Source organism: Neltuma alba, unplaced genomic scaffold (assembly GCF_004799145.2).
Source record: "Neltuma alba isolate B1F8T4 unplaced genomic scaffold, ASM479914v2 tig00003098_pilon, whole genome shotgun sequence".
Classification (NCBI taxonomy): domain Eukaryota; kingdom Viridiplantae; phylum Streptophyta; class Magnoliopsida; order Fabales; family Fabaceae; genus Neltuma; species Neltuma alba.
This window is the reverse complement of record NW_021633139.1, coordinates 57,602-83,245: the sequence shown is the minus strand read 5'-3', so window position 1 is coordinate 83,245 and position 25,644 is coordinate 57,602. Positions and strand designations below refer to the sequence as shown.

Sequence of the window (25,644 nt, the reverse complement as noted above, 5' to 3'; positions counted from 1 at the left end):
CCAATGATTACGTCTTTGTCAACTGGGAAAATTCGGTGGAAGTATTCAAATTTAATTTTTTAATAATATCTTGAACAATGTTTCAATAAACAAAAAACTACATGTCGGAAGAGCCCAAAAGCTCTGCAGTAAATTATTTCACTATTAATGATAATTATGGTCGTGAAAATTTATAGGAAATTTTTTGAAGAGTGGAGACAAATAATTATTTTTTAATTATTTCTGGTAATTAAATTAAGAATAATTGTAAATATATATAGTCGGCGGCATGATTTCTTATAAAACGAAAACACTATCATAGACATTTATAAATTGTGAAAAGGGAAATGACTTTGGGTATTTATCAAGAGTAAAGAGCACCTCGACTCACTAGATTTCAATGGTCGAAATTCAATTTAATTTTTATCTTTTAAAAGATTATTTTAGCTGGTGTAAAATAGGAAATAAATAATATATTTCAACTATTATTTTTTTAAAATAATTAATTGAAAATGTTAAACTTGCACATCCAATTAAATATGAACAATCTAAATTTGATCAGCATTTAAAAAAAAAGTACCCTAGATAGGGTGTGGAAAACGTATGCCTAGAATAACTAATGATAAATATAACATGCTTCTTTGGCCTTAAATGTAAGTATAAAATGGGTTTTACATTTAGTATCGGAGGAGCAGTAAAATGCATAAAAAAATAATGCAGTAAAAGTTTGTGTCAAATGTATAATTTTAAACAAATCACACACTTCTATTAAAAGCAAGGTAAAAAAAACCGGACCGGACCGGCCGGTTCGACCGGAAAACCGGTGAACCGGTGGCTGGTCCGGTCCGGGAGGCCAAAAAAACCGGCCTCAAGTTGAACCGGTAATAACCGGATCAAACCGGTAATAACCGGATCAAACCGGGCAACCCGGCGGTTTGATGGGTTGTCCGGTTTTGAATATTTTATTTTTTTTAATCCCCCAACCATTGAAACGGCGCCGTTTAGCAGTGAAATTTACAAACCAAAAAAAAAAAACAAACACGGTCTGGTCCAAATCGAACGACCTCGCTCGCCCTGCTTCAGATTCTCTCGCCGAGTCGCCGTCGCCACCCTCCCCAAAATCGAAAATCCCTAGCTGAATCACTCATTGTGCCGGAGTTTTCTCGCCATCGGAGGTCTCGGATCGTCGCGTCACGTCGTCGAGGTTGAACGTTGAAGCAGCCGGTGATCGTGGTTCAAAATATTTCTCTGCATCGCAGCCGCAGGTGGTCGCCTCCCATCGTCGTTGCTTCTTCCCGGTCGCAGAATCATCATCGGAGCTGCAGGTGGTCGCTTCTATGCTCTTGCCTCTTGTTGTCCGGTTCGTAAATTTCATTCAGTTAGGCTTAGATATCAAATCATCACCGTGCCCTGCTCTCGGTCACTGCTCATGTTTTGTGCGTTCTTGGGTTTGTTTTTCCGTTTGAATTCTCAAGTAGCTAGGCTTAGATAAAATGAGATTTGTTTCCTTTTTCTAATGTAGAACAATATCGTGTATGATGATATGAGATTTGTTTCCGGGAAAGATCATTTGATTCGTTTGAATGATGATATGCGTTCTTCGGTCATACAGTATACTGGTTGATTCAATGATTCGTTTACTTGGAACATTATTTGATTATTTGAATGATGATATCTGGTCAGCACAGAGGATTTGTTAACTGAAATTTGATCATACTGAATTTTGGCATGATGATATCTGGTCTGCACTCTGCATATCTGAATATTGGCATGATGATATATGGTCGTAAACTGAAAATTTATGCAAATGGTGTTTGAATATTAGATCCAAGTACTTAAAGTGCATATTTCATATGAAATCTGAATTTATCAATTTGATCTTTGATTTTTAATCAGTGATGTTATATTATCTGAGCTAATCCCATAGCAATGAACCCCAGATGTTTGATTTTTTTAATTTGTTATTTAGTAACAGTGATGGATATTTCAAGTAATCCAAGTTCAAGAAGTGACAATGTGACTCCTAATACGGGATCTTCCACTCCTAATACTGAAACTTCCACTCCTACACCCACTTCTTCATTACGTACCAAAACTGATCCTGCATGGGCACATATTGCATACAAAAAAGAGGGGACACAGAATATTGTGGATTAAATTATATTATTTTAATATGACCGGTCCGACCAGTGACCCTTGACCCACTGCCTCGACCGGTTTAGCTCCCGGTCCGGTTTTTTGTTCCTTGATTAAAAGCAAATATGCTTAGTATAACCTAAACATCCAAAATAAGAAAAGAATGACATCTTTCAAAAGAAGCCAAACCACATGGCTTCAAGGGCCAACGGTACTGGCTTATTGGAAAAAGTGAAGCGAGCTAATTTCATACGTTGTGTATCCCTAAAACGGACATTAGGTTCTTGAATAATTAACTCGTCCTGTTCCTTTTTTAAAAGAATGAGTTTGTAAATTTTACATTCTTTTATCCTTCTTTTAATAAAAGGATCCAATTGTACATACTATAGGTAATAAGTAGGGAGAATTACAATGAGATCCTAAATAAAGAAAACAATTAAAAAACAAGTTATAGAACTTGTTATTATAGGCTGTTGAGATTGTTATTAAGATTTTTTAGTAATTATTTCTCTTCTATGGGACTTGATTGTAATTCCCTCTAATAAGTAAAACGAGTACATTAAGTTCTGCATAACTGATCCATTCCCATCTTTATTTCTTTTTAATTTGATCTAAACATTTTAAGTGTTGCTTCATATGCTGGCATCATGTGATGATATTGTTCATCATGCTTAAAGTGGAAGAAGAGATTTCCCCCAGATAAAAGAAGAGCGAAACGAGAGAATATTTCTCTGTACATTTTTCCATGAACCATAGGAGCAACAAGGGAATTCTGTGTGTCTTAATTTTATTTTCTAAGGTGATATTTCCTGGGCCCAACCTGCGAGAGTTCTTCCATTTACCATTTAAAGGAAGTTTGCTTATTAGACATCCTGTTAAGAAGTTAAGCTTTTGCACGCCAACATCTCTAGTTCCAGAAAATGTGACATTTGAAGTTCCGATCGAGGACTAGTGAATAGATAAAGCACAGTGCAGAAAATTTATGCTTGCAATATTTAATTCAGAAGAAAGAAGTAAGAAGGGATTAGAAATGGGGCACATTTAAGGTATATTGCCAATATGATGATGTAATTTAGCTTAGACAGGATGTTTATGGTCATTAGTGTGGCAAAAAGGAAAAAGAAAACAGTGGTAATATTATAATAATACAAGTTCGGACAAAACCTTCATGTTAGATTAAGTGAAATAAAATTGATTTTATGATAATTATGGGAGTCCAATATGCTAGCCAAGTTATTAGGCTTAATTAGTCATTGGTAATGGCAATTCCAAGGTATTGAAACTAGCAACTCATTGGTAACAATCCAAGGTCTTATGATATTTCTTTTGGCAATCAATGCTGCAGATGTAACTGGAACGAATTATGTAATATGTAGATTTCCCTTTCATCTGTGTCTTCAGGTGACAGTGATGTTTCATCCATCATCATCAAGGAGAGTGTTGTTGAAGAAGCAAGAAAGTTCCTTGATGACGTTCATATGACATTCCCTCAGGCTTGAAGTTAATTAAACTCTTCTATCAATGTCTTATATATCATTAGTTTTACGGGAATCTGTGGATTTTGCTGGTCAAATTGATTGATCCATGCTCCACATATATCAATCAAATAAAGTTTGTGAACCTTATGTGCATTGTTTATTCGATATGTCTACCTTTGAGGTGTTGCATTATTTAGTGTGACACCATTTAATTGAATATGTTCAAAAGCTTGAAAAGCCTGGGTTACTGCTGCACATCCTCATGAGGCTGTCCAGGTATCTTCTGGCGTTCTTTTGGTTCATCTGTTATCAAATAAAGGAATCACAGACATAGAATCAAAATTACACCATCAACCATCATGAACTTCAGAGTACAACACAGACAAGGGAAGAGGGAACTGCTTCTTAACAAAGTAATTACATGTCTGTATTGTTAGAGATGGAATATGATGGAAGAAAAGACAGAGGAGTAAAAATATACAATGTATCAAAGAATGCACGATGCCGACCACTTTATTTACACAAAAACAAGAAACAGGAAGCATTCAAAACATTCAGGTTGACCACCCGAATAAAAAAAATCCGAGCTTTTCAGATTTCCAAAACAAAAATACACACAGACAGAAAAGAAACAAAGCATATAGAAACGACTGGGTTTGGGAATGAAGACACTGGCATGGAAGCGAAGAGAAGGGAGAGGAGAATAAACAAGAACTTCGGATGAAGGGAGGGAAGAGTAAGGGAGTTGGAGCTCGGGATCCTGATCCGTGTGCCCAAGACGACGTAGGCAGAGACCACAAAAACCCCCCACAACGGAGAACACTGCGGTCTGCGCCTATGCTTGGTTATTCAACAAAGAAGTTTTTTTTTTTAAATACTATTTAACAAAGAAGTTATTAAGTCTTCAATGTGGTGAATGGTTCTGTGGAATAATTACCTTGCTGGGCCTTTGCTTTTTTCTCACCGGAAAACGTAGTTCGTCGTTTGTGTTCTTAATTGTCGCCGGGAAGAGACTTATTATTAGATGGAGGGAACCTGGGCGCCTCTGGGCGTTTACAGGTTTTGGTGATCACTCTATTTTTTGTCACTCTTATGATATATGGACTATGGACTAAAACAAAAGCTCCAAGAGCTTTCAGTGCGATGGGTCCCAGTGATGATTCCCGTTAAAGCCTATTCCTGCTTATCATTGACCCTCTTGCTGGTGCACCCACCCGGCAAGTTTAGGTTTTCTTTTGTATTGTCTTCGACCTGATGGTTTAATGAGTTTCAGTATCGTCTATTGGTAATCGATAATAATAAATGAAAAAGTTACTCGGAAAGAATCTTAGAACTCGGAAGTCTTGCGAGTTGCAAGCCGCTGTATTGAGAGAGTTCCGCGTATAACGGAATAAAGAATATACGCGGGTGATAATTTCTGACCACAGGGAGGGGGGGAAAAATCAATCCTGGCAACTTTTCCCATTTTCTTAGCATAACCCTCCCTCGTAGGACCACGTTCTCCGTGCATGGAAGCTGAGGAAAGCGTAGAAACAGCACGGCATTGGTGGCGGTGACGGAAGCATTATTTCCGTGCAGAACAGCGGAGGAAATTTCTATTTCTCATTCTTCTTCGTCTTCGGACATGGAGTCGAGCCCATCGGATGCAGTGGTATTCGCTGGACTCTGTCTGGCTTTGGGAGTTGCTTGTAGGCATGTTTTGCGCGGGACCAGAGTCCCTTATACAGTTGTTCTGCTCATCATTGGCGTTGGCCTTGGATCATTAGGTTTGCTTTCTCACAATTCATTTCCGGAATTGAGCCTCCTTCTCTTCTTTTGTAATGAACTCGTGTTGCATGGAGTCTACCGTTTACGTACGGCTTGTCAGAGTTTTTTGTATCATGTATCGATTTTGCTATCCTCGTTTTGGCTTTCTGAACTCTTGAATGTGGGATTTGAAATTTTCCATGTCATTTCTTTTTTGGGCTTTAGAAGCAACAGAAGGATGGAAATGATGAAGTAAAAGGTTTGGTTAACTGTAGGTTGTCGGACCAAAAAATAAAAAAGAGAACAAATAAAGAAAAATCCCAGATGATCATGGACTTCGATTGTAGCTTGCCTTTACTATAAATGTTTGCATATGTGCTTATGTTTTATGATTTTACCTATTCTTACATTGACAATTAAGTTGACTGATCGTCATTGCACTTCTCATCAGAATATGGTACTCGTCATCAACTGGGAAAGATTGGCAATGGAATTCGTCTTTGTAAGTTTGGTCAACGTTGCATTTTATTAATTTCAAAACATATGTTCTTGTCAAAGAAAATAATTTATGAACTTGGAAATTGGAATGTAAATTCAACTTAGCATCTTTAGTATTTCCAGCTCATTGTTCAAAATAATTAGCGATCAGCAATTTCAATATGCAGGGTCAAAGATTGATCCAGGGCTTCTACTAGCTGTTTTCCTTCCTCCCCTCCTTTTTGAGGGCTCATTCTCAATGGAATTTCACCAAATTAAGGTTTTCCTTACTCTGTTTTTCCTTGACTATTAGCATAGTTATATTTATAGTATGATAGTCTCAGACTATTGTGGTTGTCCCTTCCTTGTGGTAGTCTCAGACTATTGTGGTTGTCCCTTCCTTGTGGATCGTTGCTTTCTATGGCTGTGAATAGTTTGTGAAAATAGAGACTTTAGGGTTTCAGGCATGTAGGAAAACTTTTGTAGGAGTATGGTTGGTGGTTATGCAATTAGAAGTACGAAAATGGCAGGTACAGGGATACCAAGAACTGAATTTGTGTGACTAACCACTTGCACTTTAGAGCCTCAACCTTCAATGGGCTAACCTCAAGATAGCTTGTTAGTGCGAACCAATAGATGCATCTCATCCTTCTTAGACTTTCAAAGAAAAATTTGTTTTAAAATTCCCCCCCTGACCATTTCCTGTACTAGATCCTTTTTGCTGTACTTCGCTGGCGTCTTCATTTTCCCTGACTTTTTCTCTATGTTTACTGGCCTTCTTCTAGATGGTGAGACTCAATATTCTCTTTGTCGCACAAGAGAGGGAAAAAACTAAGAAGCACTTAAATATTTGAAATGGGCTTTCAGATTTTAAGGCCCTCTTCTACAAATTTGAGCCTAGATTTTGAATTTTTTAATGTATTATTTTAAATTTGATACGAAATGGCTATAGTCTCTGATTGAGTAGTGACACTCTTAACATGAAAGTGAAGAATTTGGAAACTTAACAAGATCTGAAGAATGACTAACAATGAACATGGTTGAACTGAGATACCCTCTTATTGACTGCCCTTTCTTTCTTTACCAGCAGTACCTTGTCTAATTTTGACTTGATTTTAATTTTTGCTACAGTGGTGTATTGCACAAATGATATTACTAGCTGGACCAGGTGTTTTGCTCTCAACCTTCTGTCTTGGATCTGTTTTGAAGGTACATGGCAAGCCTGTGTATTTATCTTGCATGTCAATTCTTTTTAATCAATTTATGTCATAATGCAGCTTACTTTTCCATATAACTGGAGTTGGAAAACATCACTATTGCTTGGAGGACTTCTGAGTGCAACTGATCCTGTAGCAGTTGTGGCTTTGCTGAAGGAGCTTGGTGCCTGCAAGAAACTGACTACAATAATTGAAGGGGAGTCCATGATGAATGATGGGTATTCAATTTTAGATGATTTCACTCTTACTATGATTTACTTGTTTTTTTAGGCTACCCAAGATGAATACTGAGTATGCAATTTTAGAGATTTCACTCTTATTCTGTACTTGTTTCTGTATTTGATGATTTTATGTCCTTTACATATTTCTTTTCTGACTGTGCTTGACTTTTATGTCCAGAGTGGCAATGGTTGTTTATACACTATTTTATCGGATGGTCCTTGGAGAGAGCTTCAACTGGGTGGCCATAATCAAATTTCTATCTGAAGCCTCTCTTGGAGCGTAAGTTTTACCTGTTTCTTTATTGCAATAATGGCTAAATTTCGTACTGCATACATGATTCTTTCTTTGGTCCAGTGTAGGAATTGGTCTTGCTTTTGGGGTAGCATCAGTTCTGTGGCTTGGATATATTTTCAATGATACAGTGATGGAGATTACTTTAACACTTGCTGTTAGCTATGTTGCTTACTTTACTGTAAGTTGCTTTCAAACTTGGGTGCATGTTTTAGTATGTTGGGATGTTATACATGTATTCAACCATATGTAATCATATTCGATGTTACCATCTAGCGTTATCTCAAAATTGCTTTCATCTTGTGTATGAATGGCCGTTCTCTCTAATAGGCTCAAGAGGGTGCTGATGTTTCTGGCATTCTGACAGTGATGACTCTGGGAATGTAAGTTGAGTTTCTGTACAAAGCATCTTTATCACTTATATTGTAGACATTCTTGTTTTGAAACTGTTCTTCAGGTTTTACTCTGCAGTTGCAAGGATAGCTTTCAAAAGTGATGGACCAGAAAGCTTGCGTCACTTTTGGTATGGGCTTGTACCTCTGTATATAAATTAAAATGGCATATTTTATTTGATGGAAGCTTAAACAATCAGTGGCTAGATTTTTATTGCTACTTCTAAAATTTCAACGAACATTGATTTGAATGCTAGAACAAAGAAAAGAGAAAGGGAGTCATAATTCTGTTGCGAGGGTGTTCAAGATTATAGAATTGCCTTTTTTTTTTTTTTTTTTGGATTTTACCTCATAATATGGACTATGGAAAGGGTTCTTGTCTTCTCAGTTGCTTGTAGATTTTGTGTTGGAGCTAATTTTATTTGAATTTTTTATTACGAAAATTCTATTTCATGCCTCCCATAGAAATTAAGCCATTTTTTTATCGCTGGGTTTAATTTTAAGTGTTCAATCAAAGAAAATATGCTTTTAGATTTGAATTTCCGATACCATTGTTCTTATTGCATTGTTGTTCTGCGTATCTACTAGATGTTCTTGGAATCCAAGAATGATATAGAGAAGAAATAACCAAAGGTAAATAGGTGTAGTATTTTGATTATGTAGTTTCGACTTGACGGCCTTACGGAAGTACCGGAACCTTAGATTATGAACAAGTTTGGAATGATCATCTATGCTCTAACTTGTGGGAAAAGTTTGTTGATACAAGGAATATTTCAAAGTCAAACTAATATTTGCTTTTATACGGAATAATTATTTTTGGTTTTCTCTGTCATATCTTGCTATCCTTCTGAACATCTTTAATTTATTGTTAGTTGCAAATTTGCTGGAGATTAGTGTCTGATCTGTGATTGACTCCATCCTTATTATGCATTAATGTGTGAACAAGAAAGAGCTTTGAAATTAGACTTTCATTTAACTTTCTGTTGTATTTTCTATACGTAGGTTTCAACCCGTTTATATGCCCTATAGAATAAAAAGAATTGCAATAAACTCTCTTCAAACATTTACAGCACAGCCCCTAATAATTAAACTTTCAGCAATTACACTCTTTCCCCCAGGACACAGGGATTGAAAGTCAGTCACTTCTAGCTTGGACTAGTGAACGTCAAACTCAATTCTGGGAATAGTTTTGATCAAAATATCAACGATATCATTTTGGGGTGGAGGTGTATAAATTGCCTCAATGATATAATTTTCTGTTCCTTTTCTTTTTCTTTTCTTTCTTTGTGTTGTTTTGTTTGATAAAAGTGGGGGTCGACTTCAACATGATTTGTTTCAATAGATTGTATGTATTTTGAATTTTTGATACATTCATGTTTTCATATATAAATTTTTCTTCAAAGAATTGCAATCATATTTAAATCCTTTTTTAATGTTTCCCAGGGAAATGGTTGCTTATATTTTCAATACATTAATTTTCATATTGAGGTTAGTGCTCTACTGGACTGTCAAATAATATTAATCCACTGATTTGAGCGATCAAATATTTTTATTCTGGTTGGTTTGAAATTTACATATAAAACTTTGTTATTTTGGTTTTTCTTTTTCTATTTTGCAGTGGAGTTATTATTGCTGAAGGCATCCTTAATGGTTCCAGTGTCACTGCTGATGGTAGTTTTGACTTCCTAAACTCTATTTTGATATTTGTAACATTTTTTAGTTGCTATGTTATCTGACGGTGGAAAGCAAAACCATGAACAAAATCATCAGACGCTAATGACAATTGGTAAAGCAGTGCATATTTTATGGATAATTTGAGAGAAAAAATGTGTTCTTCTCATATATCTCATTGAATAATGATATACAAAAGGCATATATACATCAAAGGGAATAAAGACACGTAAATAAGAGGATAAAACCTAATGAATGCTAATAAAGGCTAGGAATATTTACATTAAATGCATAATATTCCCACACTAGTTGGACCACAGATGCTGGTCATGTCTAACTTGCTTATACAGCTCTTAACGGCAGCAATCCCTTCGTTAATACATCTGTAGTCTAAAGAGTAGCTGGTAGATAAGTCAGACTTATGATTCCTTCTTCAACTTTTTCTCTAATAAAATGCCTATCAATCTCCACATGTTGAATAGGATTTAAAACCATGTTTATAACGGCCTTCTTGTCACAATAGAATTTCAGTGGTAAGTCCACAATGACTTTTATCTCACCCAAGACTTTTTTCTGCCATAGCTCTTCCATTATTCCTTGAGCCAATGCCCTTAACTTGGGTTCAGCTCTACTGTTCATCACAACTCTTCGTTTTTAACTTTTCCAAGTTACTAGATTTCTCCATATAGCAGTAACCAGAGGTTGATCTTCGGTTGGGGTATATTCCTCCCCGATTTGCTCCTGTGCAGCACACCACAGTTTTTAAATCATGTTTCCAGAAGAATAATCCTCTGCTTGGAGTACCTTTTAGATACCTCAAAATTCTATAGGCTGCTTTCATATGCTTCTTCTTTGGCTTACTCATGCATTGATTAGCTGCACTTGCTACAAAAGCTATATTGGGTCTCGTATGGGATAGATAGATTAGCCTCTGAACAAGTCTGATATCCTTCTTTATCAGCAGCGTCTTCTTTCTCATTGCCTTCTTCTTTCTTCTTCTTTGGCTTAGTCATTCAACTAAGATGATTTGATGGTTGAGTTTTTGCATTACAAGCTAACGTATTTGTTGCAGGAAAATCATGGGCCAACCTCTTTCTTCTCTATGCCTATGTTCAAGCATCTAGATGCATAGTAGTTGGAGCACTTTATCCCTTCCTGAGTTATTTTGGACATGGTTTGGATTGGAAAGAGGCTGTGTTTCTCGTTTGGTCAGGATTGCGAGGGCCAGTTTCCTTGTCACTATCATTGTCAGTTAAGGCAAGTATACATGGTCTTATGATGTAACTTTAATGTGGAGTTATGATGAAAAATGATTACAGCATAATTCTATGAACAAATTTAGGGAAAATTGGCGGCAAGTCGCAATTTGGTAATTTTATTGGCCAAGGGGACTTAATATGTTTCTAGTCATGACTAGAGAAGGTATACATACAAGAGAAATGAGCTGCAATATTAATGACTCATAATGACGTAATAATACCCTAGTGGAATGATATTTGATTCTGTACACTGATACAGATTATATGCTATCTACATTCGTGAGATAATAATCTGACAATGAGATAGGTTGTGCTCAGGACAACATCCTCTAATAGAACTTCGGTATAATACGAGTAAACATGAGTGACCTAGCTATTTCAAGGATATGTCAAATTTTCCTTTTGGCAATCCCATTTTGTTGGGGTGTATGGGTACACATACTCTTGTGGATAATACTAGGCGTTTGGAAGAATGGGCTCAAAGTTTGGTTAAAATATTCAATGCCATTGTCTGTATGCAAGGCTTTGATGTTGGTATTGAACTGATTTGGTATCATGGTGTAGAAGTTGATGAACACTGAGGAGGCTTCAGCCTTATCCTTTAATGTTATTTCTTATATTATCCTTCCTTGCGTCTATAAATACCATGTACTGTGCCTCTTTTCAACACACAATAGTTCAAAACTTCTTCTTGTAAGAATCAGTGTATATGATGTGATCATAATAACCAACATGAGGCCAATAATCATAGCCAATCTCTTGCTTTTGTAATTTCACTTCTAATTATTTTTTGTGTTTCAGCGTTCCACTGGCAAATCAATTGAATGGAATTCAGATACAGGAACACTGGTATGCAGACAATTTAAATATTGATCAAAATCAGTTTAGAGAATTGAGTAAAACGCTGCTGAAATGTTTAATGCATGAATTTCATCTAAATAATTTTGTCACTTTTTAAAATAGAATTCGTTGACATTATAATTTTTTTGTTAACTTCGCTCCAATGTTTGTCATATTTACAGTTTGTTTTCTTCACCGGTGGAATCGTGTTTTTGACAGTTATAGTAAATGCTTCGACTACACAGCTCATTTTACACCTCCTAGATATGGACAAGTTCTCTTCAGCTAAGGTCAGTTTTTTATTTTCCTGATCTTCTGGATGTAAATTTTCTCCTTGTTTTAAAAGATGAAATAGTTGGTGCAGTAATTTCTGAAATCTTATCTAGCAGTTATATTTTGGTCCTGGCCCTTATATTCTTCTCATGTAATGACAGAAACGGATCCATGAGTACTCAAAGCCTGAATTGTCGCGCAAAGCATTAGAGGCTTTTGGCAAGCTTGGCGATGATGAGCAACTGGGACCTGCTGATTGGCCGACAGTGAAGAGATATTTAACATGCTTAAATAGCATTGAAGGTCAATGTATTCACTATCATGGTGAACCTGAAAGTGACAGTACTCTGGATCCTATGAAATTGGAAGATTTAAGAATATGCTTTTTGAATGGTATGGAATCCGTGGGTGTCTATCGATCCCGATACTTGTTTCATTTTCTAATTTCTCAATTGTACCCTTTTGTGAGTTCTATTACAACAGCAGAGACTTCTTCTATTCTTTCTATACCATTTAGTTATGCATGAGATATTGATTTCTTTCTTAAATGATTTTCTATTTGAGTGAAACTTCATTAAATTAGTTATCCACTCTTTATTCAATATTGCCACTTGAAAAATTCATCAAATACAAAGTCATAAAATTATGTTTTTCCCGCTGTGCATCTGTTGTATTTGCTGCTTTCACGGATAGGAGTCTGCCTCCACCTTCCATTTCCATCTCTTCAGTGGATAACAGATCAAGCCCAATGTTCTTCCGTAACCTTAATTAAATTTACATATCTCAACTGTTTGAATTATAAAAATAAATGAAATTTGGAGAGACTTCTTAAGTGCCGTTGTTTCATTTAAAATCTACTTGGTTTTAACCTTTTGCTTACATTTTTGGAGTCAAAAGCATTTTTATTTATAGATATATGAAGAATCAATTAAATAATACAATGAAGCATTAGCATCTTTAAGGATTTCTAAATTCATCATTTTGAGAGAATAATTGTTAAAAATTGACGTGATTCTTACCGGAAAGCTTAGAGCAAATATTAGTCTTACTTCAATAAATATGCTCTGCATAATTTTCTGTTGCCCTAAAGGTTTTCATTTAATTATATTCTGTTCAATCCTTTGCTCCCCTCTCCCTGCACAAATGATTACTTTCAGGATCTGTCTGTTTTCAGCTTCAGTTTTAGTTGGTGGATTGTTCAATGCTACATAAATAGCAGTGATGTCTATCAAGCTTGGTACACATTGTTGGGCCCTTTTTCAAAAGAAAAAATGGTGTAAGCTTTTGGAATATTCAATTAGTGGGATAAGACTTGTTGGTTTTGTTGGTGTAAGCTTTTAGATATCCTCTTGAAAGGATTTGGTGTAAGCTTTTAGATATCCTTTTGACAGGATTTTTTAAGTTCTGAGTTATATATATTCAATTAGAAAGCTTCTTACCAATCATCCTTTTCTTTATGGGGGGATGAATCTTGATGGTTGTATGGTTAATTCATGAGTTTTGTTCATCTAAATTCCTAGGAGATAAGATGCCAATTTATGTATTTTGCATTGCCTGCGGTTTCACTTCCTTTACAAAAGTCACTACTCATGTTAGTAAGCTTTACTATAAGGGAGAGGGCATACACAAAAACAGATAACCTCCATTCTAAGCTAACTCAAGCAAGTAGTGGTCTGTTGTCCGCAAAGTTCTTGGATCAGATGCAATCTTATCATTCTCCTGACCTATAAACTGAATCTCTTCAACTAATTGACGTCTGATATCTTGACTAATATTAGAGCTTGTCTTGTGTAAGGTGTTCAAACTGCTTACTGGGAGATGCTTGATGAGAGAAGAATTTCACAAACAACGGCTGACATCTTAGTGAGATCGGTGGAGGAAGCTAGAGATTTGGCTTCATTTGGGCCTTTACGTGATTGGAAAGGTTTAAGAGATAGAGTTCGCTTCCCAAGTTATTACAATTTCCTTCAGACTGGAGTTTTACCACAGAAATTAGTTACATATTTTGTTGTGGAAAGATTGGAATCTGCATGTTGTATTTGTGCTGCATTCCTTCATGCCCATAAAATTGCTCGACAACAGTTGCATGACTTCACAGGTAACATTCTACCTTTGTGTTCTGGTCTATTTCATTATCTCATGCTATTTCCATTTTCTTGTGTAGAAAGTGATGTGTCTATGTGGTTGTATGGTATGAATGACCGCTTGCATGTTCTCTTTTATTTTCAGTTGGATAGGACGAGAATTTTCATTTCCCCTTTCTATATATATTTGGTTTATTCCTTCATTTGTTTTTGGGGTCTGATTGGCTGAGACGAGGCCAATCCTTTCCTATATATGTACTGCTATTCATATGATATAGTACCCAAGAGAACGCTAGACAAAACAACACTAGAAAATGAAATTACCCAAATTAACAGTAGGGAAAGCAGCACTGGAATTGATTAATATCACAATATTCCTCCCCCCGAACTGAAGGAAAGTCACACTAATCCCATAAAAATGTACAAGAAAATAATGAATAAAGACAATCTTCCTTCACCCCTGACCTGGCATTCAAGAGACTAAAGCCCTCCTCACTACTCTCAGATTACAAAATAAGTCTACCCCCATCCAGGATGCTCAATTGGTTAAAAAGATGTCAAAAATAACCAAAACAGTCCCCAAAACACTTTAAACAAAAGATAGGTCTAAAACACCCTAGAGCGCTCTAACTCCCAGCTTCTTTCTTCAAATTGGTGGAAGTCTTAATGTCAACTCTCTGACCAAGATAAAGCAACTTCTATTTTCCCTCTTGTCGGTCTGGCTAGCAGAGATGACTCTATCATTACCCTCCCCTAAAAGCTTCGCCTTGTCTTCAAGGTGAAGGTAAGTATTGGTGGCTTCCTCCATGTACTGCTCAGCTTACTTTGTTTGATTGTGTATACCAAAAGGAATAATTGAATTTCATCTTGAACCTTGGATGTAGATGATTCAATCTCTTCAATGGATTCTCTAGAAGTTATATCAACATAGGCATGAGACTCTTAATAGACAAAAGGATCAATTATAGAAGTCCAAGTTTCAATGAAACTAAGTGGAAAACCAGCCATCCTTTTGTTGAGAGTGACTCTTTCGGTAGAAATTATTGGCAACAAGAATTGAACAGAAGTAGATTTCTCAAGAAAACCTGTGAACTTATGGAGGAAAAGAATGTTTTCCGTTGATACTGAATGCTTTTGGTACATCACATATGTACAAGGGAGAAAGACAAAGGAGTAAAGGCTAATCAATGGGCCTAATAAATGCTAATAAACTGTAATAGAAATAGGATATTTCCATACTCCCCCTCGAGTTGCATCATAGATACTGATCATGTCCAACTTGCGTACACTCATCAACAATGCAAGATAATGAGAAGCCTTGCAAGATAATGTCTCCTAGAACAAAAGAACAAACAACAACAATGCTCAATTACCTTTCACAGTTGGCAACAACCCAAGGTGTTATGATATTTCTTTTGGCAATTAATGCTATAAATGTAATTGGGATGAGCAATGTTTATTTCCCCTTCATCTATGTCTTCAGGCGACAGTGATATTTCATCCATCATCATCAATGAAAGCGTTGTAGAAGGAGAAGAAGCAAGGAAGTTCCTTGATGATGTTCATATGAAATTCCCTCAGGTTTGAAGTTAAACTCGTCAGTCAGTGTTTCTTATTATTAGTTTTACTGGAACCTTGGATTCTGCTTGTCGAATTGATTCATCCATGCTCCATATAACAGTCAAAGTTTGTGAACCTTAAGTATCGTTTTGAAGCACTACAAGGAGAAGATTACTTCCCTAATATGCATTATGTATTTGATATGTCCACTTTTCAGGTTCTTCGTGTTGTGAAAACAAGGCAAGCTGCATATTTAGTGTTAAACCATTTAATTGAATATGTTCAAAACCTTGAAAAGTCTGGGTTACTGCGGGAGAGAATGAAGCTGCATCTTCATGAGGCTGTCCAGGTATCTCCAGGAGTTATCAGTTCTTTTGTTTCATGTGTGGTCTCAAATTGAGCGCTCTCGTGTGAGAAATTGCAAAATCACATGATGGTTTCTTTTGTTTCAGACTGATTTGAAGAAATTAGTTAGGACTCCTTTATCGTTGAAGTTTCCTGAAAAGAATAGTATACATCCTATGTTGGGTTCCCTGCTATCTTCTGTCCATGAACCACTTTCAAGCAATAGCAGGGGAATGATGAAATTGCGTGGTCTGACACTTTACAAAGAGGGATCCAAACCAGACGGTATTTGGTTAATTTCTAGTGGGGTTGTGAAGGTGAGACAATGATTTTTTATTACTCAGCTCTAGATTTTTGTGATCTAATTTTTAATGCAAATGAAGCGTATTTGAATATTGCTGTTTTGGCAGTGGGAAAGCAATAGAATAAGAAACAAGCACTCCTTTTGTCCAACTTTTACTCATGGCAGTACATTGGGTCTGTATGAAGTACTCACTGGAAGACCATATATCTGTGATGTTATAACAGATTCAGTAGTGCTCTGTCTTTTCCTTGAAGATGACAAGATATTATCCTGTCTCAAATCAGATCCCTCTGTTGAAGACTTCCTGTGGCAGGTATGGGTAATAATATTATTTCTACATCTGCTGTGGGATGAATGTTTTTGGCTGCTTATTGATTTTGAAAGCACAGAATACATGGTTTGTGGCAATTATGCTGTACCTCAAAAGTGGGTTTCTTTTCCTTTATTAAAATTGCGTCTTTTACAGTATACTTCATCATGGGTGTCATAACCGATCAAAAGATGTTTCTTAATGGATGCTTGGTACTGCAGAAATCAGAAATGTTATGTAATATGATTAGACGACTATGATCATTTATGATTTGCTGCGACACTCAGATTATTCTGTATTGCAGGAGAGTGCTATTTTCCTTTGCAAGATCTTGCTTCCTCAGATATTTGAAAAAATGGCAATGCAAAATTTAAGAGCCCTTGTTGTGGAAAGATCTGTAATGACCGTATACATTAGGGGAGAATCGATAGAAATACCTCACCATTCAGTTGGAATTTTACTTGAAGGATACGTTAAAATGGAAGGTCTTCAAGAACTGATAACATCACCAGCTGCTCTTTTGCCTTCTCCTGGGAATCTAATTTTCCAGAATCTGGAAGCTTCTGGTAAGTGAAATTAATTTATACTTTCTCAGGTATGTTTTCCAGTGTAATCATGTTATTGTTTTCTTTTTTTTTCTTCCCAAAAAAATAAAGACCTAATTACAGGGCATATCTTCCCTGGATACTGCATCATTGATGCTTATCATAGGTCTTTTTAGATTAAGAGCATTAAAATGAGAGGCTTAGGGCAAGATGATTTTTTTAACCATTTCAATAAATCATATTATCTGTTTCTATTGCATATTCTGTTTCACTATTTCAGTTAGAAACCAAACGAGCAAAAGGAAACCTAATTTATACTTCTTTTCTTGGCTTTCAATGATAACAGGTATAGAAAACGGAAGTTTTTCTCATCAAGCTTCATCTTATCTAGTTGAAAAAAGAGCAAGGGTAATCGTGTTTGACGTTGCAGCATTTGAGGCTGATGCTGTTCTTTCTAGAAGGTCAAGTTCACTGTTAACTCATGCAGTTGATTATCCCCATGGATTAAGCAAGGAAAATAGTGGTTTGTTAAGTCTGCTTGGAAATTTCATCAAGCCAAGGCAACATAAGCGATATTGCCAAGGTGTTGGACAACAGACCAATAGTTTGTCTGCAAGGGCAATGCAGTTTAGCATTTATGGTTGCACGGTATGTTGGTACATTAGGTTGATATTAGCTTCATTGATGGGAAACTTTTTGTGCATGGTATTGTTCTCACATTCAGTCAATCAGTCACTGAAAGAATTCAGCACTTAATTAGCAAGGGTTTGAACTTTTGATGGATAACCTCCCTTGCCTTTGTAGGGCTAGGGGCCTCTAATGTGCCTCCATTTAGTGCTCTCTAATGCCCTTTAAAACGTCTTATCTTCCACATATTTTTTTCTTATTTTTTTAGTATTAAATTCTGCATAAAATGAATGACATTTTGATATCTTATGGTAGTTTTGAATTTTCATAATTCTATATAAAATGAGTGAGATTTTGATATCTTATAGGCATAAAATGATGCACCATTTTATGCTCATAAGATATCAAAATCTCACTCATTATATGTAGGATCTAATGCTCAAAAGAAATAGGAAAAAACATTGGGAGTTTGGTGTATTACAAAAAGCATTAGAGAGAGGCACATTAATGGCTCCAAAACCGCCATCGTTATGTCATTTTTTTCCTTTGTAAAAAAATTGAAGCTTTTGATATAACATCTGTTCCTAGCAAATTTAGTTGCTAGGTATAACTGATTCTCCTTGTAAAAGTATTTTGATTTGGTCTGATTCTGATCCTACACAAGCTTAAGCGGAATAAACTGTAGTAATTGACTCTCAGGTAAGTTTCTAATATGTTCAAAGGTTTCTGTTGAATGGAGATTAGTCGATGAATCCTTCGAACTGAGAGGTGTAACTGTCAGCACAGAAGTCGCATTGACCATCAAGTTCTCAGACTGTAAAATCTGCACCGTTTTTTAAGAATATCACGAAAGTCAACGAGGAATTGAAATTATTTTTATTGTTACAACTTGCAAAAATTCTTGATCTGTCTCAAGCTTATTTTCTTTAACTTCCCATCTGATTTTTCAGGTGGACATCTGTCAGCGGAGAAGTTTGTCCGGCAATCCTTCAGGAACCCCTCATATGAAGATGGACCTTGAAGTGAGCCAGTGCACAGGGAATGTTGCAAATGCCTCTGTCCAAAGCAGAGAACAAAGGGGAAGTTATACGGATTACACAGTTGCTGAATCTGCTGGTGAAGAAGATACCATAGTAAGGATTGATTAACCAAGAAGGCAATGTTTTGGGGAATCATCAATTTGATTATGATCAATGGATCATTAATTTTATTCAACTAATAACTTATTTTTAAAAACACTGATCTCTCACAAACAAATTATATACTAGAAAAAGTCAATTCTATGGAAGATTTCTCACCGTCTTGTTATTGAAAAGACAAAAAACTTCATGCGCTACTTGTATGCTAGACTAGAATCAAAACCAAGAAAAGAGATGTTATTCACAGTAGAAGGCCTGAATTCCAGAGGATTATTCCACTCCTTCAAATGAGCTTTTGACCATCTCATTTTTGCATTTTTAATCTCAAGACCTTCAATGTGCTCCATCATTATTCCAGCAGTTTTGTGTTTGACCAATTCATGGCATCCAGGCCTATAGTCATATAAATCACCAGGATAATTGGTAATCCTTCTGTAAGTGAGATTCACGTTGACGAATCTCAGGTTTCTTAAAAGCCCTCTTTTTGAACCAGAGAGGAAGACACCATTTTCTGAATTTGCTGTGATGTTAGCGAAAAGTATGTTTGAAATTGAACCCTCCTTTGAGGTTGAGTTTCTTGGGCACGTCGTGACGTATATTGGTTCAGCTCTTCCCCACCATAATGGGTCGTAGTATCTTGTGCTGATTTTTATGTTTGAGAATACAATGTCGCTTACATTTCCTGCAAAACAACGTTTAAATTTCAAAACATCTAGTGCCATGTCACACGATCCATTGGCAAGTCTTGAACAAAGTAGCATTTCATATGATCTAATTTATCAACTTTTGCCTGAAGTAAAAAGAAACTAATCATCTTAACTCATTTCCAAACATGTTATAGCTCTCGTAAGTCTGATTTCCTCTTTTTTCCTTCTCTAACCAATAAAACTCATTTCATGTGTTTTCCCAGCCATTACTGATAAAACGCGAAGACCTAAACTGAAACAGGGAACATACCTCCATCACGGATCTGAAATCCCAAGCCTCTATGAGAATCCACAATGGTGATATTATCGAAGACAAAGTGTTTGAAATCGAACACACTGGCACTGCCAAGCTTGATGGCACAAGACTTTGTTCGAATCCAACAGTTAGTGGCAGTGAGGTTGAAGACAGCACCAGTGGATGATTTTGGGCAGATTGCATCGTCCCCAGTGTCAATGTGGCATCTGTTGATTACTGTGTTGTTTGAGTCCTCAATGTCAATCCCATCATTGTTTGGTATATTGAAGTCTCCATAAATTGAAACATCCTCAACTGTTATCTTGTTGCTTCGTACCAAGTGTAAACTGCATATCACAAATGTTGATGAAATGTTTAAAAAGTCTATGCGATTTACTCTTTTCTTTTCTTTTTTTCTTTTCCCAGTTATACTTATCCCAAGTTCTGGATCAAACAATATGTTGACACAAATAATTGAGTTACTTGGACCTGAAGCAACATCAATATAAACAATTATTTCTTATAAAAAGACTACGTAAACCTTTCTCTATTTTCGACACGTATTAAGACCTTCCTCCAAGATAAGGACTATATACACTCTCTTTTGAATTTTGCCAATTTTTTATTTTCAAGCCAAGTTATTGAAAGACTGACTTCAAATTTGCGTGCAAGGAACTCAAACCCAACGAAATGGTTTTACGCAATTCGTTTAATTTTCCATATATAAATGTCCCCACCAACACCAAGCTGAGATCATCTTATCTTTTAGCTTCAAATAACTTCTTAACACTGGAAATTTGATTTAAACATCTTTAAAGTTTAAAATTTATGCAAAGACTCTCCATACTAATAATCAACCTATTATTTCATTGATAAAATAAAACATCATAGGAGTTTATTTATATCAGAATTAAAATCTCTGAGAGTCATCTATCCACATCCCAAAGTCCCCAGAAACGACAAAAAATTATCTGCATAATTTTTTTTAAAAAAAAATCATTTAATCCCTCCAATTTTGACTTAGATAACTTGTCCAACAATCCCTTTTCAGCCATTTAATCCGTGAGTCCATGTAGCTTCAAAAAACTCATCATCTAGTTCTTCAAGAATCAATAAGTAACTGAACCATAGAATGTAGAAATTAATAGATTAAGGGTAAAAACTAAAAACTTGATAAACTGGGTTGCAAGGAATTAAATTGTAAGAATAAATGATTAATTTTCCAAAAAAAAATAGCATAAAAGGAATATATAATAAGAAACTGACCACCAGTAAGCAGGCTCATAGAGAGTAATATTGGAGACTCGAACATTGGTGCAGCCCAAAAACCCAATAAGCCTGGGCCTACACTCATCCCCTAAGCAAGCCCCCGTGTCATTCCAACTCACCATTACGTTCTTCCTCACATTCTTCCTCACCACGTACTTCATCGCCTGTCCGTCTACCACTCCCCCGCCGCCGATCCCCACCTCCGTCGCGTTCTCCGCCACCACGGCGTACCATCGCGACGGGTCCCGAGGATAGTCCCTCTGCCTCGTTCCTGCCAGGATCCTCGCTCCGGCCTCCACGTTCAGCACCACTCCCGATTTCAGATACACCGTCGCCGTCAGGTACTTCCCCGGCGCCGGGAAGTTGACCTTGCAGGGACAGCCGACGGGACAGGAGTCGATCGCCGATTGGATTGCTCGCGTGTCGTACCGGCGACCATTGCCTACGGCTCCGAAGGCCGTGACTGAAACTGTGATTGGGATCGGGTTCAGAGCTAGTGAAGTGGCAACATGTGATAGGAGGATAAAGTAAAACGAGATGATTTGAAGGAAAAAGAGGTAAGGTTTGGGCATTTCTGGCTTTGCTCTCATTGTGGCTCTATAGATTCTTGCCTTGCTTGGTGTGCAAATCCAAATCTATATAGTCTCGCACCCTCATGCATATTTCAAAAGGATAACATCATCTTGTTCTGATCCCGAATAATATCAAAACTCAAAAACTCCATTGGATCGAATGATTAAAAAATTCAAAATATTGCCGGAATTGTTGGATTAATAATTCACGTAAGACCAGCGGTTAAGACCAGTGGATAAGGCCAAGGATGTTCCCCGCTTGAGGCAGTCAATTATGAGAAAATAGTAGAAAAAGACCGTCAAAATAAAAATATTATAAATAAGACCCATCACAGTATTATGGGTTTTGATAATAATAATAATATGAGTTTTGATCATAGTTCACAGGTTGTGTGTAATTTTTCAATGTTTAGGATTTTTTTGCGATTTTCCCTTCAATTATCGGTCCGAAGTCCAAGCCTCATATGGATTTTTAATATTTTTTATATTAAATAAAAGAGGATGCAGAATATTTCTTTCTTTGTGTTTTTTATTTTGCCAACGCTGGACTGCCGATTTCGTCTACCAAAAAGATGCCCATGTGATGATGTGACGTCCATCTCAAATGAATTTTTTTTAATGATTGGGTCAGATCTAAATATTATTATACTCAACCAGGATGCTTTTCTAAGGAAATCTTTTACATTTACACCAACTCAAATTCAAACTCGAAATTTTATGTTTAAACAATCAAATCTCTTTTGGTTTTACTCAAAACTTTTCGAAGGAAAAAAAATACTCCTCCGGTCCTTAATATAAGACTCATTTAACTAATTTGATTAGATTAAGGAAGTTAGGTAAGTTAGTTAATTATAAGAAAAATGACACATTTTTCCTAAAACACCATAATCATCTTTCTTAATACCTCCTCTCCCTTTTCTACTTGATTATGGTTGAGGGAGTATCCATAGGGGTAATTTAGAGAAAATTGATAAATATAAAAAATGGGTTTTATATTTATGACCAAAACTAACTCAAGAATTGGGTCCTATATTAAGGACCGGGGGAGTATAAAAGTATGCGCTCAAGCATGTAATGGTCATCTCCGAGGGCAAGTGCAAATTCTTTCCTCTCATGAACTGAAAAAAGTCAAACAAATAAGTAAATCAGACAGTGCTTGAAGCATGGGGGGGGGGGGCTAAGACAATGTTGTGGAGAATAAATATGAATCAGCGCAGCATATTGATGCTCATGGTTTTCATTTGTTGGCAGAGAAGTATCAATTTCACCGGAGTCATCAATGGAACAGGATCTCATCACAGGGTTCATTTGCTAGGTTCGTCAGTGGAATGATTCTTTTGGGCCAAAAGACACTTACTGCACAATTGAAGCGGTAAAAAGGAGGTAATGATGTAACCCAAAAAATTGAGGTGATGATAATATGATTCTAGACAGGGACATATTGGGCCATGAACATAAACAAGGCTATTCCACTAAAAAACAAAAAAGACATAAACAAGGCAATTAATTTTGATTCATTGGATGGACCCATCAGCAGAAAGAGTGGACCACAAAATAGCTTAGATTGGGCCTAATTACAAATTTTATATCACTCTTCAGAGAAATTGGTGTAGGAGGGCCATTGGCACCCTGTTTCTCTATCTTAATCCTTAGCAGCGTGATGGGGAATGAGTGGAAATTAAGAACTGAACATCATTGTCATGAACTGCTCCAATCAATTACCATAATTATTGTCTTTAATATAAGAGCTAGATAATTAATATGAGAATATTAAGAAAATTAGTTAAGTTGGTTATTTGTCATAAATATGTATTAATTTTCCTAAACTAATCATTTTCAATCATGTGCATTGGATCATTAGAATTATCTCCTGGTAAGAATCCCTTGCAATTAATAGGAATATTTTGAAGAAATATGAGAAATAAAACGAATTGAGATCTTATATTTAAAACCAAATTCAATCCTCAACTAGCTCTATACTAAGGGCCAGAGATAGTGTATGATATCTTTGTTTTGTATTCTCATTCCTTGACTTTGGAGCCCAACATTATGTTCTTAGTACCAAAATCTCCAGTCTTTGCTTAAACTTTACTTTTTTAAAATGTATATCCAGAGAAATTTTGTCATGGGTTGCTTGGGAATGAAACTCAAAACAACTTGAGTTGCTTGAGAATTCCACTCTTCTTCTTGGGAGTAAAACTTCCAAACAACTCGAGTTTCATGAATTTGTTGAAAGAAACTCAAAAAAAAAAAAACGAAAAAGATTGGAGACGTGTGAGAAAGAGGAGAAAGGAGAGGTAAATCAGAGTTGATAAAAATTATAAAACAATATCAAATGTTGCCTTTAGCACCAACCCACCGTGACTCTTTTTTACTTGTGGCTTTTTTCCCAAAAGTCAACTGGAGAAAAGAGTTCACCAAACATATGCTTACCTTAACATTTACCATCAACCCACGTTTCACAATTTTCAATTCACGCTGACACTCATGACATAAATCCAAACAAAGCCATATTTAATATTAGAAGTGGAAAATTGAGGTAGGAACTTGGACCTTTGCTTTGCATCAATAAACATCAAAATTAAGACTTTTCATCATCTTCTTATCATTCTTTTCAGTGCAAACACAGTCTATGGCACAAGCAAACCTCGTCTAGTTAATAGGCCTGCATTCTTTTCTATATGTAGGAGTTGTTCATTTTCCTAAAATAAAGATCTTTCCGAGAAAAACTGCCCTGTGCTATTCATTAACCAAGTATGGCCACCCACTGAACAATAATTTGTAAATTGCAAGATGATGAAGCTAGTGGTAGATCCATTATGATTATTGTACATGAAGTATGAGTAGTGCTCCATACACAAACGATTAAACCATTCATTAAGCAGATATCTGCAAATAATTATTCTTATTTTATTGCCATAATGCTGTAATTAATGCAGGGAGTGCAGCATGTGGTGTGGGCCTTATGTAAGTGATCAGCCTGGGACATGCATGAGATAATAAGGCATATAGATACAAACCAGATCCTTAGCTTGGCTTAGTTGCAGAATTAGAATATAACAGATAACATCGAACCACTGAAATTGTTCACTGAATTTGAATCAAACTGTATATATGTATTACCAACAATGACAGAAGAATAAACATAACCAGAAAACAAAAGTAATGAATCCCAGTTGAAGAAGCAGAATAAAGACAAAAGTAGTTAAGAGACAAAATCATAGTAGTCAATTATATCTCCATGGTGTGACTCACTCCCCACCATCTCACAAACACATGCATGCACACACACACACACAAACACAAAAATGATTAAAAAAAATAAAGCTCATCAAAATATTGCTGACACTCTCACTTTTGCCCCTGCAGCTGTCACAGTGTTCCCCACAAGTACTGGCTACTGAATTAGGTCAAGCTTGCCACCACAATTTTAAAAAAAAAAGATAAAAAGATAAAAGTTTTGTAAATATATAAAGGATCAAGGTGGAAGAAGTGATACTGGTTCATTAGTGACTTTGTGGGTGAATAATGGGGCCCATGTTAGATACTGTCTTCAAATGTGCGTGCTTTGAAATCTCTAGGGTTTGACTTCATGATATGATTTGGTGCATGAGGAAGAATATATAATTCTAAGCCCTTAAAGCAACAACAACTCCATTAATTTGTATGGAATATTAGACTAATGATTGTGGGATTAGTTCATGAGATTCACCATGTATTGCCACAGATGCACCATTCTCTGTCTCGCCTGTTTAATTTGTCTCATATTCTTGTTCTTTAGTGGTCAATAAAATATGCTCAGAATCAAGACTTTGGCTTAACAAGTCATGGCTACTAAAGGGGTGTTTGGCAACATTGAAAAGTGCTTCTCAGAAGCACTTTTCCTCAAAACGAGGCAAACTTCTCTACATATTTACTTTATAAACCATAAAAGCATTTTTAAAACCATAGTTTGGTTTTTATCCA

General features: G+C 36.1%; 2 protein-coding genes across 4 annotated transcripts; one reads left to right on the top strand and one right to left on the bottom strand.

Moving 5' to 3' along the window:
- Window positions 1-5,052: 5,052 nt before the first annotated feature.
- Window positions 5,053-19,887, top strand: LOC114740296 (sodium/hydrogen exchanger 8). Of its 2 annotated transcripts, XM_028928415.1 has the most exons (24): window positions 5,053-5,359; window positions 5,791-5,841; window positions 6,005-6,096; window positions 6,948-7,025; window positions 7,094-7,251; window positions 7,433-7,534; window positions 7,610-7,727; window positions 7,877-7,929; window positions 8,004-8,069; window positions 9,382-9,426; window positions 9,557-9,609; window positions 10,682-10,866; window positions 11,670-11,717; window positions 11,891-11,998; window positions 12,143-12,374; window positions 13,777-14,079; window positions 15,549-15,646; window positions 15,843-15,974; window positions 16,078-16,287; window positions 16,381-16,587; window positions 16,889-17,150; window positions 17,476-17,777; window positions 18,707-18,889; window positions 19,806-19,887. In XM_028928415.1, exons 1-24 carry the CDS (start codon window positions 5,218-5,220, stop codon window positions 19,836-19,838), a joined length of 3,261 nt encoding a protein of 1,086 aa, XP_028784248.1. In that variant the 5' UTR covers window positions 5,053-5,217; the 3' UTR covers window positions 19,839-19,887. The 2 variants fall into 2 exon arrangements, with proteins under 2 accessions (XP_028784248.1, XP_028784249.1); XM_028928416.1 differs by lacking the exon at window positions 6,005-6,096 and having other exon boundaries at window positions 5,223-5,359.
- On the bottom strand, window positions 18,457-21,793 carry LOC114740297 (exo-poly-alpha-D-galacturonosidase). Of its 2 annotated transcripts, XM_028928418.1 has the most exons (4): window positions 21,104-21,793; window positions 19,853-20,184; window positions 19,055-19,577; window positions 18,457-18,812 (listed from the first exon to the last, which is right to left on the bottom strand). In XM_028928418.1, exons 1-3 carry the CDS (start codon window positions 21,694-21,696, stop codon window positions 19,090-19,092), a joined length of 1,413 nt encoding a protein of 470 aa, XP_028784251.1. In that variant the 5' UTR covers window positions 21,697-21,793; the 3' UTR covers window positions 18,457-18,812; window positions 19,055-19,089. The 2 variants fall into 2 exon arrangements, with proteins under 2 accessions (XP_028784251.1, XP_028784250.1); XM_028928417.1 differs by lacking the exon at window positions 18,457-18,812 and having other exon boundaries at window positions 18,919-19,577.
- Window positions 21,794-25,644: the final 3,851 nt, after the last annotated feature.

What these genes read in the sequence shown, in the direction of transcription:
- LOC114740297 (XM_028928418.1), bottom strand. Translation starts at nt 21,696, where the DNA reads ATGAGAGCAAAGCCAGAAATGCCCAAACCTTACCTCTTTTTCCTTCAA. An exon ending in TATGAGCCTGCTTACTGGTG is followed by an intron (nt 20,185 to 21,103) that starts GTCAGTTTCTTA and finishes TGTGATATGCAG; the next exon opens with TTTACACTTGGTACGAAGCA. An exon ending in ATTTCAGATCCGTGATGGAG is followed by an intron (nt 19,578 to 19,852) that starts GTATGTTCCCTG and finishes GTTGTTTTGCAG; the next exon opens with GAAATGTAAGCGACATTGTA.
- LOC114740296 (XM_028928415.1), top strand. Translation starts at nt 5,218, where the DNA reads ATGGAGTCGAGCCCATCGGATGCAGTGGTATTCGCTGGACTCTGTCTG. An exon ending in TGGAATTTCACCAAATTAAG is followed by an intron (nt 6,097 to 6,947) that starts GTTTTCCTTACT and finishes TTTTTGCTACAG; the next exon opens with TGGTGTATTGCACAAATGAT. An exon ending in ACAGTGATGACTCTGGGAAT is followed by an intron (nt 7,930 to 8,003) that starts GTAAGTTGAGTT and finishes ACTGTTCTTCAG; the next exon opens with GTTTTACTCTGCAGTTGCAA.